Source organism: Nomascus leucogenys, chromosome 21 (genome assembly GCF_006542625.1).
Source record: "Nomascus leucogenys isolate Asia chromosome 21, Asia_NLE_v1, whole genome shotgun sequence".
Classification (NCBI taxonomy): Eukaryota; Metazoa; Chordata; class Mammalia; order Primates; family Hylobatidae; genus Nomascus; species Nomascus leucogenys.
The window spans coordinates 75,063,450-75,083,435 of NC_044401.1; the positions used below are offsets into that span (position 1 = coordinate 75,063,450).

Below are 19,986 nucleotides of genomic sequence, written 5' to 3' on the forward strand. Positions count from 1 at the left end.
GTCCAGATTCTATTTATGACGAGTAATTTGGGGCTGCCTTCATTATGTCCAAAGCATAATTTAGGACATTGTGATTTAATGATGTGTATTGGTAGTTTTGAGTGATTTATGTGAATTGAGTAGTTTCATGCTGTCATGAGAATTCTTATGTAATATAATGAATGAAATAGCAGCCCTCTTTGTGAGTTTCAGCATCCAAGATTCAAATCATAGATAAATTTAAAATAAATTGAAGTTTTCCCTGTGGCAAATGCAAAGTCTAAAGTAATCTAGACAAGTGTAGATGGTATAGGCAAGGAGTATCATTTGTAACTTATTTTTCAAAAATAAAACGGTATTACTTTTTAAGCTTTCAGTAATTGAATAATCACATGTTAGGTAAGTAAAAAGCCTACCTAAGACCCTCCCCAAGCCATTTTGTAATTCTAAACTCAGGCTCTCTTCTGGTTTGGATTTTCTGTTGGAAAGCATCTTTGTTGTGGTTAAGGAAGAAATATTCAAGTGTGTGTAATTCCTCATTGGGCTTCTTGCTTTTTTTTTTTTTCTTTTTTCCAAACAAAATATCTTATTTTTGTTTCTGGATTGCAGCCATAACACGAAAACAACGTCTTGGTTAGACCCTCGGTGCCTGAACAAGCAGCAGAAGCCTCTGGAAGAGTGTGATGATGATGGTAAGGGGCCAGTCAGGTCTTGGGTTAAGTGAATTGGGGGCACTGTTCACATGTGCAAATTTTAAAGAGTCGTAGCCAGGTCAGTCAGGCCTTAGGTTGAGTTTTTAAAAGGTAATTCAATTTCTGCTAAATGGACTGTGGTTTACAAAAGCAGGAGGAAAGTCAGAATTGTTTCAAGAGAAGAATTTGTTTACAGATAAAGACAGATGCATACTAATATCTCCATTAGAAGCAGAACAGTTAGAAACTGTTCAAATGAAGATACATCCTCTGTCTTCAGGAACTTAGAGAAAATTCTAGAAAGTCTCTAGGAATAAAGAAACCAAAGATGCTCTGGTAACTCACATATTCTCCGGTTTAATCCTATCTTATAAAAGTCTTAGGGGGAAAAGTTTGGAGTTTTTCTTGAACTCTACATATTTCACATACTTCCCTAGTCTTGGAGGTAGGGGAAACAGATCTAGACATGTTTGAGAATCTCTGTGTGACTTACAGTATACCCACAATATGTAGTAACTGTATTCTTTTGAGACAGAGGTTGGGGTGTTACCTAGAGCACCGCTCTCCCTGTTAATCTTGGAAATGAACTAACTGGCTGTAAGAGCTTTTGTTGAAAAAGTTCATTTCAAGGCTTTGGGTTTTCTAATTACTTCTCCAAAATGAAAAAAAAAAAAATTAAAACAGAGCTAGTGTGTCCCTTTTCAGTACACCAACGTCTATCCCAAGTTCTACCAAAATTATTTTTTGGTGTGGAAGAATTAAAAGGGAAATGGTTTGCTTCGCTCTGCTTTGCTACTCATTATTCAATTCTGGCATGTGAATTAGTAGTATAATTATTAAATATGTGTTTTACTGTAAGATAACAGAACTTTATTATTTGTCCTATAGTGCAGAATTGTTGTATACATAAACTTGAAGATTTTTTGAAAATGCAAGGCAGTATTTTAAAGTATGATACTGTCAAAACCTTGTACTCCATGATCCTTCTGTTATCCATGGTTTGCAGATTACTTTAAATGACATAGACTATTGTGTCGGTATTTATCTGAGTTACTTCAAATGGAAACAAAAGTCCTTCTAACTTAGGAGGCATGACCAAGATGCTTGTTTTGTTTTTGTTGCTTTGTTTCATTCCTGAAGAAGGAATAGAACAGGTTCATTCAGCTCTGGTATTTTGCATGCTTGGGAGATAATGGACTGTACTGATTATTTCAGTATTCTGTTTAACATATAATACTGGTTGAGTATCCCTGATCCCAAAATTTGAAGTCCAAAATGTTCCAAAATTGGCCAGGCATGGCGTGGCTCATACCTGTAATCCCAGCACTTGGGGAGGCTGAGGCAGGAGGATCACTTGAGCCAAGGAGTTCAAGACCAGCCTGGGCAACATAGTGAGACCTTGACTCTACAAATAATAAAACAAAAATTAGCTAGGCGTGTTGGCATGTGCCTGTGGTCCCAGCTACTTGGGAGGCTGAGGCATAGGGATCACCTGAGCCCAAGAGTAGGAGGCTGCAGAGAGCTGTGATTGTGCCACTACACTCCAGCCTGGTTGACAGAGAGAGACCCTGTCTTAAAAGAAAGAAACAAAAGAACAACAGGCTCCAAAATCCAAAACTTTCTGAGTGTCACCATGATGCTCAAAGGAAATGTTCACTGGAGCGTTTTGGATCTTGGATTTTTGGATTAGGGATGCTGAGCCAGTAAGTATATTACACAAGTATCTCCAATCTGAAAATATGCAAAATCTGAAACCCTTTTGATTCCAACCATTTTGGATAATGACTACTCAACCTGAACATAAATAACCAGTTTTCAAAGATCAGAGCATAAAACACATTCAACCCTAAAACTTCATGGAACAATAATCATTATTTGATGCCTTATGATTTTGAAAGCAATTTAGGCACTCATTACCATAGGGTCTTCAATGTCAATATCCCTTTTGTAATTATTCTGGGAACGTATGAAAATGCCTGTTAATACAATATTATAAGTGATAGAATACTGCAATAGCTTTTTCTGAGAAAAACTGTACATAGAGTAAAAGTATTGAATGGAATTGACATTTTTGTGACCAAATCTAGTAATTTTTAATTCTTAAAATTCTCATCTTTTTGTGTTAATGTTGTTTCCTTTGGAACAAGAATGTATTCATACCAAATGCAGTTAGTTTATAATTATCTCTTTAATATTAGAATTCATATATTCTGTTTCTGGTAGAAATTCTATGTATATCTGTGTGCCTGTACACACAAACAGTATAAATATATAATCAGATTATGGTAAGTATCAATTTGCATTTTCTGTTGCCAGTTAACGCAAAGCTGCCTTGTTATTATTTATAACACAAAGCAGAAAAACATATTGGTTGCAAATATTGTCCCCGTATTTCATTCTGTTCTCTGTAGGTCATACATATGGGGCATAACAGTATAGCATCGTACTTAATTATTGTAAAGATTTGATATGTTCTACTTCCTATCTCAGAAAATTGAGAAACTGGTTTGAGATTTTGATGTTAATGAATGACTCCTGTCATTGCTGTGTCCAGTTCAGTTAGAAGCCCTCAATGTTGCCTTTGAACTCCAGGCCAATATTGTAATCCATCCGATTGATAATGTCAACGGTTGTCTCAAGGAGACTTTGACTCAGTCATATTAAAACCATTAAAACTGATGATCTTTCCCCCCAAATTACATAATATACAAAGTGTTTCCTGTCTCCATTCATGGCAAATTTATGCATACTCAAAATTCCCCGTTGATATATCACTTTTCTTCACACCTATTTCTAACCCGTGAACCAGCTGAATTCACTTGGCATCCTAAATATCTCTTGGATCCATTCACTGTTTTTTTCACCGCATCTACCATTCTCATCTGGGATCATGCTCATCTCCCATACAGACTCTTTTCACTCTCCTTTTTATGTTGCACTCTGAGAAATCTTTTAAAATGTAAATGTGATGATGTTATCGCTGACAACCTCCACAGGGTCTGCTTAGGAAATGCCAGGTCCATAGCTTGCTTCTCTGAGCCCTGTGTGGCCAGCCTCTCTAGGTTTTCTCACACTATTTCTCTGCTCTCTGCTCTTCATCATCCCCACTAGTCCTCATTGAGTTCCTGCCTCATGTCAGTTAAATGTGCATTTCTCTCTTAGAATACCCTTACATTTCACAATAGTTATTGAATACTTTCTGTATGTCACGTGCATCCTAGGTATTCGAATGTGTCAATGAATATAACAGACATTAAACTTTGCATATCCTTCAGGTTATACTTCAGGGAATTTTTCCATGACTTTGCCCCCAAAGATATGATTAGGTCACTCATTTATCTTACTCTGTTGAGAACTTATCATAGTTTTAATTTTACTTTTATTTGTGTGAGCTTTGGATTTGTCTCCTGTTCTGGAAAAGTAGAGATGTCTGATTGTGTTTTTTGAGATGGAGTCTCACCCTGTTACCCAGGCTGGAGTGTGGTAGCATGATCTCTGCTCACTGCAACCTTTGCCTCCCTGTTCAAGCGATTCTCCTGCCTCAGCCTCCCGAGTAGCTGGGATTACAGGTGAGCGCCACATGCCTGACTAATATTTTGGATTTTTAATAGAGTCAGGGTTTCACCATGTTGGCCAGGCTGGTCTCAAACTCCCGACCTCAGGTGATCCACCCACTTTGGCCTCCCAAAGTGCTAGGGTTACAGGCATGAGACACCACGCCTGGCCCCTGATTGTGTTCATTTTGATATGTCACCTAGCACAGTGACTGGCACGTCATAGGTCTTGATAAATAACTACTGAAGAAGTGAACAAATGCTCCCAAAGACATTAGATAATGTCCAAATGGGCGTTTTCACAGATGACTTTGTGTAAATTAGATTCTCCTTTTAAGAAACGGTACCAGTCAAAACTTACCGTTGGCGGTGGGATCATGTTTTTTTTTATTATTATACTTTAAGTTCTAGGGTACATATGCACAACGTGCAGGTTTGTTACATATGTATACATGTGCCATGTTGGTGTGCTGCACCCATTAACTCCTCATTTACATTAGGTATATCTTCTAATGCTATCCCTCCCCCTTCCCCCCTCCCCCCACCCCACAACAAATCAAGAGTTTACAAGGTGTCTAGGCCCATGTTGGTTATTTAAGTGAATCATTGATTGATTGGTTCATTCATTCATTCATCAAGAAATATTTAGTACCTAACTTGTTCAGAAAGCTACACTGGGCACTGAGCCTGTTGTGGTAGTGAAAACAGGCTCAATCCCTGTGTTTGTGAAGCTTATAGGAGCCACTTGCCCTGACCCTGGGGAAACATTATGTATGAAATGATTTTTGTGTGTTCTCCGGTGTTTTCTTCTCAATAATAATAAAATGTTTTACTGACAGCAAGAGGACGAGGTCAAGAACAGAAAGGATTTGGACTTGTTTTGCTCCCTGAAATTTTTGAGGACATTTTAATTCTAATATTTCTGAGCTGCTTGACTTAGAAAGTGTGTGTGTGTGTGTGTGTGTGTGTATGTGTGTGTTTTCTCACAAAACCAGTAAAATGCCTCCCAGCACTCCTTCTGGGCAGGTTTCAAGGCTTTCTTCTTTGATATATTTTATCTTGACATAATTCATCTTTCCAGCTCCTTTTTGAAAGACATCAAAGTTAGCTCATTATACAGTCTGCACTTTCAATTTGACCTCACCTTCCATTTTTCAAGCAGCACTGTTACTTGTAAGTTAAATAATGCTTTAATTGTGAGTATAATTGCCTCACTGATTAGAGGATTATTGAAAGATTAAAAGGACTGATAATGAAAGGTCTAACAGCTTTGTTTACTCCCAATAAGGTCTGTAATAAGTGACTTCCCACTTAAGAACATTGAAACCGCAAAGGTATTTGTCATCTTTTACAACCAATCAAATCCTATTTTGACATGCAAGGAAATGAGCCATGTAATTATTTTGCCAATATCAGCTCTTCCCGTTTTGTGATTTACACTGAGGTCGCAAGTTTACTATCCAAGCCAATGAAATAAGCCACAATGCAGGTAAGGACGAACTAGAGTGATGTGTTAGCTGCTGTTTTCCTGAGGAGATTTCCTTTCTTGGTGCTGGTGTCTGAATTTTGCTTTCTCTCTTTTCTGTCTCATTCCTGCTATTCCTTTGGAGAAGAAGGGGTACACACCGAGGAGCTGGACAGTGAACTAGGTAAACCCTCCCTGCCTGCTGCTGCTGCATGACACGTGCATGGCATGGCCTGCGTGGTTTTCTTCCCCAGTGAATTGCTTAATCCCTCTGCTTCTTTAGTTTGCACTCCTCCAATTATGATTTTCATTCTAGCTTATCCAGGAAAGGTCATTCTTACAACCTGTGTGTCTGACTACAGGCATGACGCAGAGTTGTAGTACATTATGTTTACAAAGAAAATGTCTGACTGAACAGAGACTAGAACGAGAGTTAGCAAATTGGTAATGTGTAGGTCTTGTAAAGTGAGGATTGGGAAAGAACCAAAGAGATGCTCGCTGGGTCCCTTGAACTTTCGCATAACCTGTCTCAGTCTTATTTCTTTATTTGTTTAGTGCGGATGGTTATTTGGGTAATACAAAAAAGCCAAGCAGAACAAACAAAAATCCATTAAGACTAGTTTAAGGAGCATTATAGGAGCACTTGCAATCAAAGAAGGTCACTGAGGAATTGAATAGTTAAGTCTTAGGATTGTGTTGTTATTACGTCACAGACTACATGTTGACCTTGCCATTATAGTGAGTGGTTGTGTATATAGTGATGCAGCACCTATATGTACTGTTTGCCTTAGAGTTGTGTCAATGCAAATCAAGTCTTGACTACTCTAGCTATTGTTATTTAGGAATAATTTATACTAGCAGATGATGCCAAATTCTTGTTTCTTTGCTATTGGAATATATTGAATTATGTTTGCTATTACGTTCAGTCCTTTATGTTCAACCTTGAACAACATTAAAATTAGTTTGCATTCCATCTGATACATTTGTTAATGGATACATAGGAAAGCATAAATTTCAGCTAAATTGCGGATGAAAGCCTCGGCTGATGGAAGATTCTTTAGCAACTGAAGATTGTTTAAGTAGAAGATTGTTTAACATCAGTATGAGTGGAACTATACTAAGATTATTGAATCTGCCTGGCATTTTTGAGATTGCCTAAAGACCTGAAAATATAAATCTATTTAATACAGATTATTGCATTCATTTGGTTTTCTTTATTTTTGTTATGTGAGATAAAGATAATCAGTCATGGTTGGCTAGAATTATGATGGAATAGAACCAAGCTCTGTTTTTCTTAACATTTGGAACGTATCTGTTGTAATTGATGCACATGCCAACAATGGTCAATAACTATTGATGGATCTATTTTTAAAGATGTTTAATAAGTTGTCTTTGTGGTCATTGTGAGAGGGATGACTTAAGGTCCACCCTGAATGATAGAACAATTTGAAACTAATTTGATTGAAAAAAGAATTTGTCAATCCAATGATATTAGATAAAGTAATTGAAAGAGACAGAAATAAGTTTTCCAGACACAAAATGAGTGTCTTAATCATTTGTTCAGCCAATTTCAACCACTCTTGCTACCTGAGTAATACGTGTGAGAGATCACTCTGCTGTCTGCTGGCAGCCAGTGGAGATAGCATAGCTGTGTACAGGGGCACAACCTTATTTGCTTCTCTGGAAATTTGAATTTGAAATTTTCAGGAAAGACGTTTCTGCATTTTTACCCACATGTAACTGTGATATCGTGGTGACTTGCTTATGCTGTTAAAGGCTCTAAACATGAGTTCTCTTGGCTTTCTCTGGGTTCAGATCAAAGTGTCTGGCTCCCCTGCTTACTGGCTATGCAAACTTAGACAAGCTATTCACCTTCTTTTAGCTTCCCTTTCCTTATCCATAAAGAGGGGCCAAAAGAGGAGCTCCCATGGTGCTTATGAGATGACTTCATGAAAGCGTGTTTTAATATTTGTCCCTGTGATTAGCACATGCTATTAGCTATTTGCAGTGTTATTATTTATTACCTAATTCCCTCTTCTTGGATTTTTCAGTACTTTCTTACGGTGCTTTTTTCCATTAACACAGCACAAGGGAGGAATGCGTTCTATACTATAGAAATGGCCCAAATGTGTTCTTGTAGGAAAGGTAGAGATAAAACCTTTGATTTTTGCCTGCACATGTCCACTGTGTAAAGAGTAGCACACGTGCACACACACTGTTTTCTGTTGCATTCACTCCAGATTCTGTTGACAAGCTCACTGCTCATTTTCTTAATAAGAGGGTCCTAATTTCAAACAATAGCAACTGTCAGGTTTTCAGTGAACAATGTAATTCCAGATGTGACAAGGAAACCCTCTTTGTAATCGGCCTCTGAGAGGCGTGGGCAGCTGGCTTGGGTGTTGGACACAGATCATTTGATTATAGAGTTGTCATTTCTGAACTCTGTTGTTTGAGCTGGGTCAGTTGCTCTATTATGTACTTTGGTTTGCAGAATTTATCACGTCCTCTGCAGACATCTCCCCAGAATTAAAAAGCACCTGCAGAACCTTCTTTTGGAATTATAGGGTATTCATTTGGTGAAACCAACTAGGGGAGATAGAGCCAAGAAAATAAGTTCTCCTCCCACCCAAAACTAAGTCACAGTTGTGAAATGTATCTCTGATTTTGAGCATGATTTTCAATCTATACCCAGAGAAGTCTCTTTGAAAAGAACTTAGAACCTTTGACTGCTCAATATGTGCTCTGTGGAGACAAAATAGCGCAGCATGAGATTTTCAGAGGCAGGAGTAGCAAGTACACAGGCCACAGACATCTGTCTTATTCCTTTTGTGCTTTCCTGGAACAGCTCCCATTTGTTGGACACTTTCTATGTGCCAGGAACTGTGCTAAGTGTTCAGAAGTATCTTTGTTTAATCCACCATTGACTTTTGAGGTAAACCCAGGAGAAAGATGTGGTTCAGAGATGTTAAGTAAGTAGCCCAAGGCCACAGAGTAGTAGAGATAAATGAAAGAACTAAGGCTCAGTCTCATATCTGGGCAATGCCAAAAGGATCTTAGCCACCTCCAATCTCTGTGATAGGTTGTGCAGTCTAATCTGCTACCTGACCGTGGTTAGTCATACGAGGATTCCTTTTTAAGAGTCTTCAGAGTGTTTGCTTAAAAAATTATAATGTCATTCTGGACTTAAATATTTTCTGCCTTTTTCAGTCTTTTAGAACCAAATGGCAAATTCTAGGACAAACATCTTCCTATTTAAAATCGATGACCCATTTCTATTGTAAGCATTAGGAGACTAATTTCTATGATTAAGTTAATGACCACCTTGGAAGTGAGAAACTATCTTTTCAATCTCTGGAATTTGCTCATCTGTTCCAAAAGATGTGTTTAAACTGACAAATGTCCAGAGACGCCAGTTGACTGGCCCCATTTTTCAACTCTAGAATATTAAGTTGTTGACTAGGCACTAGAAAAGAAGTCACGGGTACCTTCTTTTCTAGTACCCTCCTCGGCTGTCCATCAGAGCACATACCACGTGGCTGAATTTTCTGCTTAGATGATGGACTTGCATTTCTCTTTGTGTCCCTGGTGCCTAACACACCCTCAGGCAAAACAGTGGGCATTCAACAAATGTTTGTCAAATTAATAAGTGAGTAACTTGAAAGCTTAATATTTCCCCTGTTTTATCTAAAGATAATCAGGCCACATATCTCAGCTTGCAGATTTTGAAAAGAGATGGTGTTTCTATGAAACTTAATGCGGTCTCCTCACATCCACCCACCCTTCTGCCCTATACAAATGTATGACTGTGCACCAATTTGCATTTTTTTAATCTTCAATTTCCCAACTCTTTGGAAATATTTTCCTGGTTCATTTTCATTTAAATGGTAATTTCCAGCTTTGTAAGGGGAAAGCATTTCCTAGGCATTTAATTTGCATCGGTCCGCAAGACTCAGTATATAAAAATGCCAAGTTGTATCAACATCTGCAAATTGGACCTGTCTTGCATTTTAGTAGCTTATGTCTCCTACAAGTCAAAGACTTCTTTAAAACTTGCTAAATGTTTCTTCTTTTTAATTTAGAAGAAAAGGGGGGAAAACCTGTCTCTTTGTTTGCAAACAAGTAACATGTGGAGCAAAAACCATGAAATTAATGTCTCTTGATGTGCAGCCAAATCTGAACAAAACATAAACTTTGAGTAATTAGTCTGAATGTGTTTGTGTGCCTGTGCATGCCTCCACCTCAGTCTGGAACTGTTTGTGGCATATGTAAGCCTTCTGCCCTGATGACATCATTATTTAAATTAGTGACCACATGATTCCTTGAATTAAACAAAAATCTATTTCAAATATTTCAAGTTTGTAGTATTCTATCAAAGTTGGTCTTAATACCTACTTCTAGGACTAATTATTCATTTCGGAGTGTGGTATTACATAAGTTTGCCTTGACTACATGTACCAAGGAAGCTTTAAAATTAAGTTGAATAACTGTTGCTTTGCCTGAAAGGATTGTTTAATGACAAAAAAAGCACAACCTAGTCCCTTCTTTCACCAAGTAAAATAATATGGTGCAGTGGGCCTTTCCACAACAGATTCTTGTTCAAACAGAACTATTACCTGTTTAATAAAGTTTTGACTTTTGATATGAAACCTTAGGAAGGTCTGTAGAGCATGATCGAGTTTTCAGAAAGGCACATACATCCCCCAGTGCCATTGTACCACCACATTTAAAGAAATAAATTCATCCACCTTAGATAGTGAGCTCTTAGGGATCAGGAGCTGTGTTACTGCTTTCACAGGTTAAATGCTGGGAAAGATGGGCCAGCCCAGAGATAGCAATTGAGTGACAATGTGTGTAGTTCAAAAACCCAACTGCATTTTCATTAGGAACAAGCAGAAAATAAGATGCAGATTTGATTTTATTTCAAGGAGAGCAAAGCAACACTATTGTATTGAAAATGAAACATTAATTTTCATCCATTTTTGCTTGTGTAATAAGATGGCCTAGGAACCAAATGAGAAAACCGTAAACATTTAAGATAGGAACTAGGTATTCAAGGCAAGTTTAACCTATATTTTAGTTAAAATCTAATTTAATAGTGATTTAGAATAAAGGCTGCATTTTATTAAGTTTTATTTTCTTGCACAAAATACCAGTAGATAAAGAATTGCTCTTCATGTAGAAAAATACACTGATAAAATAATGGATACTGTTAGGATATACAGTTTTAATTGGACTTAAAGCATTTTTATGAGTCTTTCTCTTTTTGCCTAACTCAGTTGTTGAAAATACCCAGGCTCTTCAAGAATATGCTCTTCTTGCCCTAAATGTTCTTTTATTTTTCAGAACTGCCTGCTGGTTGGGAAAAGATTGAAGACCCTGTGTATGGTATCTACTATGTAGAGTAAGTGCCCGTTCACAATCCACACATTAGTTTATACCTCTCTATAATTATGTACATTTGTGTTAAGTACAGCCTGACATCATTATAAGGCACAAACCCGTTAACAAGATTAATTTTATGATGAAAATATGTTTGCATATTTTAATGAATGAGAAAATATTCAATAAATCTGAAAATAGCAAATCATATTATTAAATTCACATGGGCAAGATCCATGTCTTTTGTTCATCACTGCATCACAAAGGCCCAACATGGTCCTGGCATATGGCAGGTACTTAATGAGTATTAGTTGAATGAATGAATGAATGAATGAGAAAAGCCAGGATTCAGTAGACCAGATGAAGAGGGATTGTTTATCTTTACAAGGAGTATCTGATTTGTCTACTTTTTGCTCTCCCCAGATCTGAACTCCTTAGCAATTACTTCTTTATTCATTCACACATTCCAAAAGGTTCAGCCACGGTAATTTATGAAATGTTGCCAGGATTGAGGAGGAAATGGAGAACTAGCCTAGGATGCAGACTTTGTGTGTTTCTTTGTTTCCCTCTTGCCTGAGGTTCTTGTTTCCCATTTTTAAAAGTCCAAAACCCTTGTGATTTCTTTACCGCGTGCCTTATTCTAGCATTGGGCTCCCACTTTTTCCTTTCATCAAAACTATTGATTGATAGGACGAAACTAAAAGAAACCCAAAGGTTAGGACATTGAAAAAAAAAAAAAAGAGCCTTGTATTAGATAATTTCCTATGAGAAAAATGAGAGGTAACTAATAAAAGTTCCTTCAAAAGAAGCAAATGCCCTATAAATGTTGTAGAAACATAATCCCACCTGCCACACTGAAGATGTAACTGTCATATTTTCTTTCCTTTATGCTGCTGGTGATGAAAAGTAATTTGTATAATACCCTGGTGATATGAACACAAGACAAAAAAAGTGCCAGGCCATAAAATAGATGCCCAGCATCTTATTGTAAAAATTACGAGTTCAATATAGCAAGTGTCCTTGGCCAGTACTAACTTTTACCTCCACTTTGCCTGAAAAGAGAGATTGGTAATATGGGTCATCAGAGAGGCAAACTTGGCTGTCCCTCTGACCCTCAGAAAATAAATTTCTTTTGTGCGCCCCAAAGATCATCTTTCTCACAGATGTACTGTGGGGTTTTTGCTATTTGAAGCTCATTTTGAATTGTCCCTCAACTAGTTTATGCATTAAGAGAGAGCAAGAACAAATGACAAAAGCTTTTATGGGTGAAGACACTAGTTTGAGGGGCAAGTTGTTATCTTACCACACAGTTCTCCATGTGTCTTTTCAGATTCATGTGCCTGTTAATGGTAGACCATTTCTTAGAATGAAATTGCTACAAGAATTAGGAAATAAACATGTAGGCCTTTAATAGAAATTAAGAGCAATCAGTCTATCCTTTCTATTGATAAGCCTGCTTAAAAAAATAAAGCCTAGCTTTTAAAAAAAATAATCTAAATAATCACAATGGCATGCTCCTAAATTTCTAATAAACTATTATTTTGAATTAAGAAAAATAAGTCTGGGCATGGTGGCTCATGCCTGTAATCCCAGCATTTTGGGAGGCCAAAGCAGGTGGATCACTTGAGGTCAGGAATTCAAGACGAGCCTGGCCTACATGGTGAGACGCCATTTCTACTGAAAATACAAAAATTAGCCAGGTATGGTGATGCACACTTGTAATCCCAGCTACTCGGGAGGCTGAGGCAGGAGAATCACTTGAACCCAGGAGGCAGAAGTTGCAGTGAGCCAAGATCGCACCACTGCACTCCAGCCTTGGTGACAGAGACTCTGTCTCAAAAAAAAAAAAATGTATATTTATATGTATATGCTTGTGTGTGTGTGTATATATATACACACATATATATGCACCATGTATATGCACATATGTACACATATGTATACATATATATATATAATTAGTTTTGTAGCCGTCTAAGTGTTTGGATCTTTGTCATTTTGAGCACATCACATCTACTTAGGTTAACTTTATTTGGAGTCTCTCTGCCTAAGGCCTATAGTTTTAATTGTGCATCTATGTTTAGTGATCAAAATAGTTAACAGATGTGAGTCGAGTTCTTTGTTTAACTTCATTGTTTGGATGAATGCTTATGCTTCTGTGAAACCTGCTGCAGACAGTTACACAGCAGTTCTGGCATTGTATGTTACAGACAATGTCACGCAGCCACTTTAATCTTATTTCTCATTAATTCCTTAATCTACTTCTTATTGAATTAAGGAAGCTTCCCCTGTCAGGTGGTATCTTGGACATTTGGAGGGGGGTCAGTGGTTAAAATCCTGGGATTTGAAAGCAGACAACCCTGAGCTTGCATGCCTGTTTACTGCTTACTAGCTATATTATGCTAGGTGAAGTATTTAACTGCCCAGACACTTATTTTCCTTATTCATAAGACATGAATAAAAATAGGACTTACCTCCTGGCATTTACTGAGGACTTTTAAATAAAATGCATATAAAACTGATAGCCCAGTGCTTAGTGCATATAAGCAGCCAGTAATGGAAACTTTTCATTTTTATTTCCTGTTTCTAACTGAGCATTTTAACACATGAGGGTTAGCATCTCAGACCACCTGCTCTGCTCAGTTTGATTCCAGGGACTTGGTCTGATTGGCATTTTGCTGGTGGGATGAAGTGTTTCAAGCTGAATACTATTTGCTGTCTTCCCCAGCCACATCAACAGGAAGACACAATATGAGAACCCGGTTCTAGAAGCCAAACGGAAGAAGCAGCTTGAGCAGCAGCAGCAACAGCAGCAGCAGCAACAGCAGCAGCAGCAGCAGCAGCAGACAGAAGGTTGGCCTCTTTCCTCTAGGCTTTTTCTTGAGCAGGGGAGCATGGGGGGAAATCTGAGCACTGACACCCTCGTGTGGTCAGAACTGGCCTCAGTGATTGAGTCCTCTCTTACCACACTGAAGAGCTGATGTCCTGTGGGGAGGAAGAGAACCCCCTCTCCATGTTCCTCTGGACGGCCAAAGTGGAGATCCTAATTCAAAGGCACCCAGAGCTCCATTTTAATTTAACAGGGAGCATCATTAGATCAGAGAACTTTCTGATGGGGAAGGAAATCTCTTGCCCCCACAGTATTTGCATTGCAACTGGTAGCTAAATCCAAACCACTTTTAGCATTTTTACTTTAAGTGGAGTTACTGGGCATGAAACTAACTTTTAATTTTAGGAACATTACGTGTAAAGAATCAGAAAGAGCTGGTAGTTTTGGGTGCTTTTTAAAATTACAGACTAATTCATGCTCTTTGTAAAAATATGGGCAATTCGGTAATATAGAACATTAAATTCTCCCCTGCTTGGCCCCTTCCCATTCTCAGAGATAAGCCCTGTGCAGAAATTTTCTAGGGATATACATATATGCATATTTTAACAAAAATCTGTTAATAATTTATACATATATAGTATGTATGTGAGACCTGTTTTCTCACTTTTTATTTCTTGCACATATTACAAAGTTGGCTAATATAGATTTAGCTTATACTTTTTAATGGTGACATAATGTTCCATTTCATGAATGCCTCTGCTTTATTTAGCCATTCGTTTGTTACTAGATACTGTGGCTTTCCCCAGTTTTTCATTGTGATCTTTTAGGATCATAGGCTTAATACTCCCCTCAATATAATATGTGAATATCAAATAGAATATCAAGTGTAACGCTTCTGTTACTATAATATTGAATATAATAAATATAAACCATAGACTATAGGTTGGCAAACTTTTTCTGTAAATAGCCAGTTAATAAAGATTTTAGGCTTCGTGATTCATACAGTCAATCTCTGTTAGAACTACTCACCTCAGCCATTGTAGTATGCAAATAGCTGTAGACAATATGTAAATGAATAGGTGTAGCTGTGTTCAAATAAAACTTTATGGGCACTGTAATTTGAACTTCATGTAGTTTTCATATGTCACAAAGTATTCTCCTTTTTATTACTTTTCAACCATTTGAAAATATAAGTTATTCTTGGCTCACAGGCTGTATCCAAACAGGAATTGGCCCCAATTTGGGTAGTGGGCCATAGTTTGCCAACCACTGCCCCGGACTGTACAATTTAGAGAGAGTAGGTATGTATGTCTGTCTATATTCACCCACTGAAATATTATCTACCTTAGTCTCTTTTCTAGCTAAAAAGAACTCTTCTCATATACATTTTGTGGGTACAAGTGCAGCTTTTGACACATGGGCATATTAAGTGGTGGTGAAGTGTGGACTTTCAGTGTAACCATTACCCAAATAGTATACATTGTACCCATTAAGTAATTTACCATCCTTCATCCCCCTCCAACCCTTCCGAGTTGCCATGGTCTATTATTCCACACTCCATGTCCCTAAGTACACATTATTTAGCTCCCACTCATAAGTGAGAACATGTGGTATTTGACTTTCTGTTTCTTAGTTGTTTCACTTAAGATAATGGTCTCTAGTTCCATTCATGTTGCTGCAAAAGACATAATTTTATTCTCTTTTTTATGGCTTAACAGTATTCCATGGCATACATACCACATTTTCTTTATCCAGTTATCCACTGATGGACACTTAGGTTGATTCTGCATCTTTGCTGTTGTGAGTGCTGCAGTAAACATACAAGTGTAGGTATCATTCTGATAGAATGATTTCTTTTTCTTCAGGTACCCAGTAGTGGGACTGCTGGATTGTATGGTGGTTCTGTAGAGGTTGCAGTAATTTACATTCTCACCGATAGCGTATAAGCATTCCCCTTTCTCCACATCCTTATCAACATCTGTTATTTTTTGTCTAAAAAGGATTTTTTCATGTATCTTTCCTGAGCTGATAAAACTTGGTAGTGTTAGAAAGTGCAGTTTGCAAATGAGAATATACAATTGAATATGTTAGCTGAGCTGGAAGTGATTCTGGGGTGCCATCTCAAGGGTCACTCACTGTGAGTTATGTCTGGCCTTCCAAGGTGAATAAGACTACAGTTAGGACCCAGGAGTATTTGTAATAGGTCTCATTTGAATTTCAGAGATAACAGAAGAGCACACCCTTAGCAAACTGCTGAAATCTACCTTCATCTTCCTCCCTACCTAAGACAAGCTGGCCTCAGCAGCCCAGCTCATGTCTCAATCACATTAGAGAAATTTCTCCCTTTTACAGCTGCCATTAGTTGACTGTATATCTTTCCTGACATTTTTTAACTGACCTCACTTTGGACTTTCCAGCCGGAGAGAACTGGAGTTTTTATTCATTATATCATAATATTTCTTTCCCAAAACGTCTTAGACAAGAAAAAAAGAGCTTCATAGAATGAGGCCAGATAACGACTTCTTTTTAATCTAAGCTATCTGCCCTTGGTTTATTGCCTTGAGTATTATTAATAATAAGGTGAATCATAAGTAACTCAATGAGCCATTTGAAGGAAAAATAGGAAACTTTCTTTTCTTTTTCATAGAATGGACAGAAGATCACTCAGCCCTTGTGCCTCCTGTTATTCCAAACCATCCCCCAAGCAATCCAGAGCCAGCCAGAGAAGCTCCACTTCAGGGTAAAGTACTTGTCTTTCTAATTGTGTCATGGTTTTAGCTCAAAATCTAATTTTTTTAAAGGTATTTTGAAAAGTGGAATCTTGTAACTCCCAAGTCATTCCTTTGATAGTGAAAACCATAAATAATGAAAACAATGATAAATGTATTGTTAGACTTGTCAAGAAAAATTAGGAGTCTTCCTGAATAATTTTTTTCCAACTATTTGTAATATTTTAAAAATAAAGACTACCTGTTAAATGATCATTCAAACCAAGGTTTCTCCATCTCAGCACCATTGCCATTTTGGGGTAAGTAATTCTTTGTTGTGTGGGTTTGTCCTGGGCATTGTGAGATGTCCCCTGGCCACTAGATGCCAGTAGCACACAACCCACCTCTCATTGTGACAAGGAAAATGTCCCCAGACATTGCCAGATGTCTCTGGGGAGCAAACCCATCCCAGCGATAGGAATCACTGACTTAGAGAGCACAGATATTTAATAGTTTGTTAAAAAAGATAAATCTGAAACTCAGCATTAGATATTTCAAGATTCTAGCCAACATATTAGGTTTTGTCTAAGACTTTCCTATAAATGCAAATGGTTTGATATTGTGTTTTCAGTTCTCATTCCCTATTCTTGCTGCAGTTTTGGTGTTTATGCCTGTTTACAACATTTCAGTAGGTCTTGTTTGTTTACATTCACACATAGGATGAGGCCTTTATAGAGGATTATTCTTGAAAGTTGGAAGCTCCAGAACCTTGCAACTTTCAGGCCTCATTACTCTTAAATTATAGAAAATATTTGTGTTTAGTTTTCTTTTTCTTTTAAACAAGCTTCATGTTTGACAGAGTTAGGGAATGTTTGTGGTACAGAAACAATAAAAATACTATAAAATTTTTCTTCCTTTTCACATTTTAAAAGAGATTTAATTGTGTTACGTATAAAAAGATAAGTAGAGTAATTCATTTCTTTAATTTTAATTCCTTCATTATAATTTTCAAAAGAAAGAAATTGTTTCTCTGCTAGCTGACATTGTCATTAGATTAGAATTAGTATCAATTTATGTAAAATAATTTCTTCTGTCATGAGTATACTTTTTAATGGTGATAATGACTTTAATAATGATAGGATATAGTACATAATAATGTTGATTAATATCAACATGACTGTGGAGTCCTCAGTTTTGTGGGGTTTTTTGTAAATATAAAATTCCTTCTGTAGGCTCATGCCTTCTTACCTTCCCCTCTCTCACAGTAAGTTAGCCTCCTTTCAGTTCTTTTAACCAGCAAAACTGTGAACTGCTTCTGAGCCTTTGCAGAGGCTGTTCCTTCTGTCTGCAGTTGTCTTTTCCTCCTACTTCTTATTCTGCTAACTCCTGTTCACCTCAGGTCTGTGCTAGATTCCCCTACCATGTTTACTCTTAATCATCCTGTGCTTCACATTTATGAAATTTAACCGTTATAACTAGTGTTCATTTGTGTGCTATTATTTAACAATAGTTTCCTCATTAGACTTTAAATGCCATGGAGGCAAGAGACTATGATTCTCTGTTTTTTGTTTTTTCACTGTGCGATAATCCCAAACTAGGCATAATCCTTTGATATCTATTTTCTGATGACATTATTATTGAGTGAAACAGTATCCATCCGTCTGTCTATCCATCCATCCATCCATCCATCCACATATACATATAGAATAGCCAACCAGACTTTCTTACATAATTATCTTTGAAATTAAATAAATTAAAGCTGTAAAGTTTCAGGTTCTGAAAATGCTTAGTGCACCAACTAAGAATCGAGACAGTATTTATCTGTATTAGACACTTCATCTCAGATTCTTACTTTTCTTTCACTCGGCCTTTTTTTCTTTTTCTTTTTTTCTCTTCTTCCTTATTTCCTTATATCTCTTCATTATTTCTTTAATCATCTAATGATTGACTAAGACATCCACTGGTGTCTTCGTTCAGGCTGCTATAACAAGTTGCCATAGACTAGGTAGCTTAAACAACAAACATTTATGTATCAGTTCTGGAGACTGGGAAGTGGAAGATCAAAGTGCTGGCAGATCCAGTGTCCAATGAGGGTCCACTTCCGGGTTTACAGATGCCATTTTCTCACTGTATCCTCATGTGGTGCAGAGTAGAGAGAGAAAGGACTAGCTCTCTTCCTCTTCTTGTAAGAATAAGCCCATCATGTGGGCTCCACTCTGATAATATAATCACCTCCCAAAGGCCCCACTTTCAAATACCATTCAATAGTGTCTGAAGGTTCAGGCTCACTGAACTCTCCTTGAGATTGACTCGTTTATTCTTACCACCCTTCTACTGTATAGTCTCTCTGTTGATCCACAGGTTTCAAGCACCTTTATAATCTTTGGAATATAACTGATACCAAAGAAAGCAGTTAAAATCCATACCATTTGGCTCCAAGCTGTGATTTCAATAAACATTAACCTAGACTTTAGCCTCATTGGTTATAACTGTGGGTTACCTGCCTACCGGTTAAGTGTCTTGATGAGCCGTCTAGTGTCTAGTGTCTTGTGTCTTGGGCAGTATCTAGTGTTGATAGACTGTCAGGAAGAAGCCATATAGCTAATTTGATCAGATTGTTTGGTAGTAATTTTGCCAAGTTCGCAGGCCAACTAAATTCTCCCCTGATCAAGAGTGTACTTCTAATCTCAGCAAGTGATAATTTGGAGATTTGCTCTTATGAAAACTCTCCAGCTTCAAGCTTATGCTTGGAGAGAGATTTTTGCAGCTACCCCTCCACCACACTCACTCTACCGGCACCGCCATCAAAACAATAACTCATTTATTGAGCTCTTATTATGTGCCAGGTACCTTCCTAGGCACTTTACCTACATTATCTGCCATGGTTGTTTCTCACAACTATCGTGTGAAATAGGTATCATCATTACCTCCATTTATACTTGTGATACTGAGGCAGAGACGTTTAGTAACTTGCCCAAGGCCATATAGCCACTAAGTAGCAGAGCACAAATTTGAACACTATTCATTAGGAATAATTTGACTTCTGGTTGAAAGGTTTTTGGTTGTTTTGGTTTTTGTGGGATACCTCATTTGTGTATCTAAATCTATGCTGTCCAGTATAGAAGCCACTGGTTACATGTTGCCATTTAAATTTAAATGAATTACAGTTAAAAAATCAAAAAATTAAGTTTTTCAGTCTTAGTAGCCATATTTCAAGGGCTCAGTGGCTACATGTGACTAGTGGCTGCCATATTGGACAGTGCAGGCACAGAGCATTTCCATCATCATGGAAAGTGCCATTAGACGGTACTGGTCTAGGGTGTTTAAACACTAGTGTCAAGAAGTGACATTTCTTTCCCCTCCCCCCAGCCTGGCAGGG

At 37.5% G+C, this 19,986-nt stretch overlaps 1 protein-coding gene across 11 annotated transcripts in view; it reads left to right on the forward strand.

The window, feature by feature from the left end:
• MAGI1 (membrane associated guanylate kinase, WW and PDZ domain containing 1) overlaps positions 1–19,986 on the forward strand; it is a 679,526-nt gene that overhangs the window by 578,310 nt on the left and 81,230 nt on the right. For all 11 annotated transcript variants that reach the window (XM_030801832.1, XM_030801827.1, XM_030801834.1 and 8 more), the window contains exons 6-10: positions 589–671; positions 5,839–5,874; positions 11,034–11,091; positions 13,798–13,922; positions 16,547–16,639. In XM_030801832.1, the coding sequence (XP_030657692.1) occupies positions 589–671; positions 5,839–5,874; positions 11,034–11,091; positions 13,798–13,922; positions 16,547–16,639 (395 nt within the window). The remainder of the gene's footprint in view (positions 1–588; positions 672–5,838; positions 5,875–11,033; positions 11,092–13,797; positions 13,923–16,546; positions 16,640–19,986) is intronic.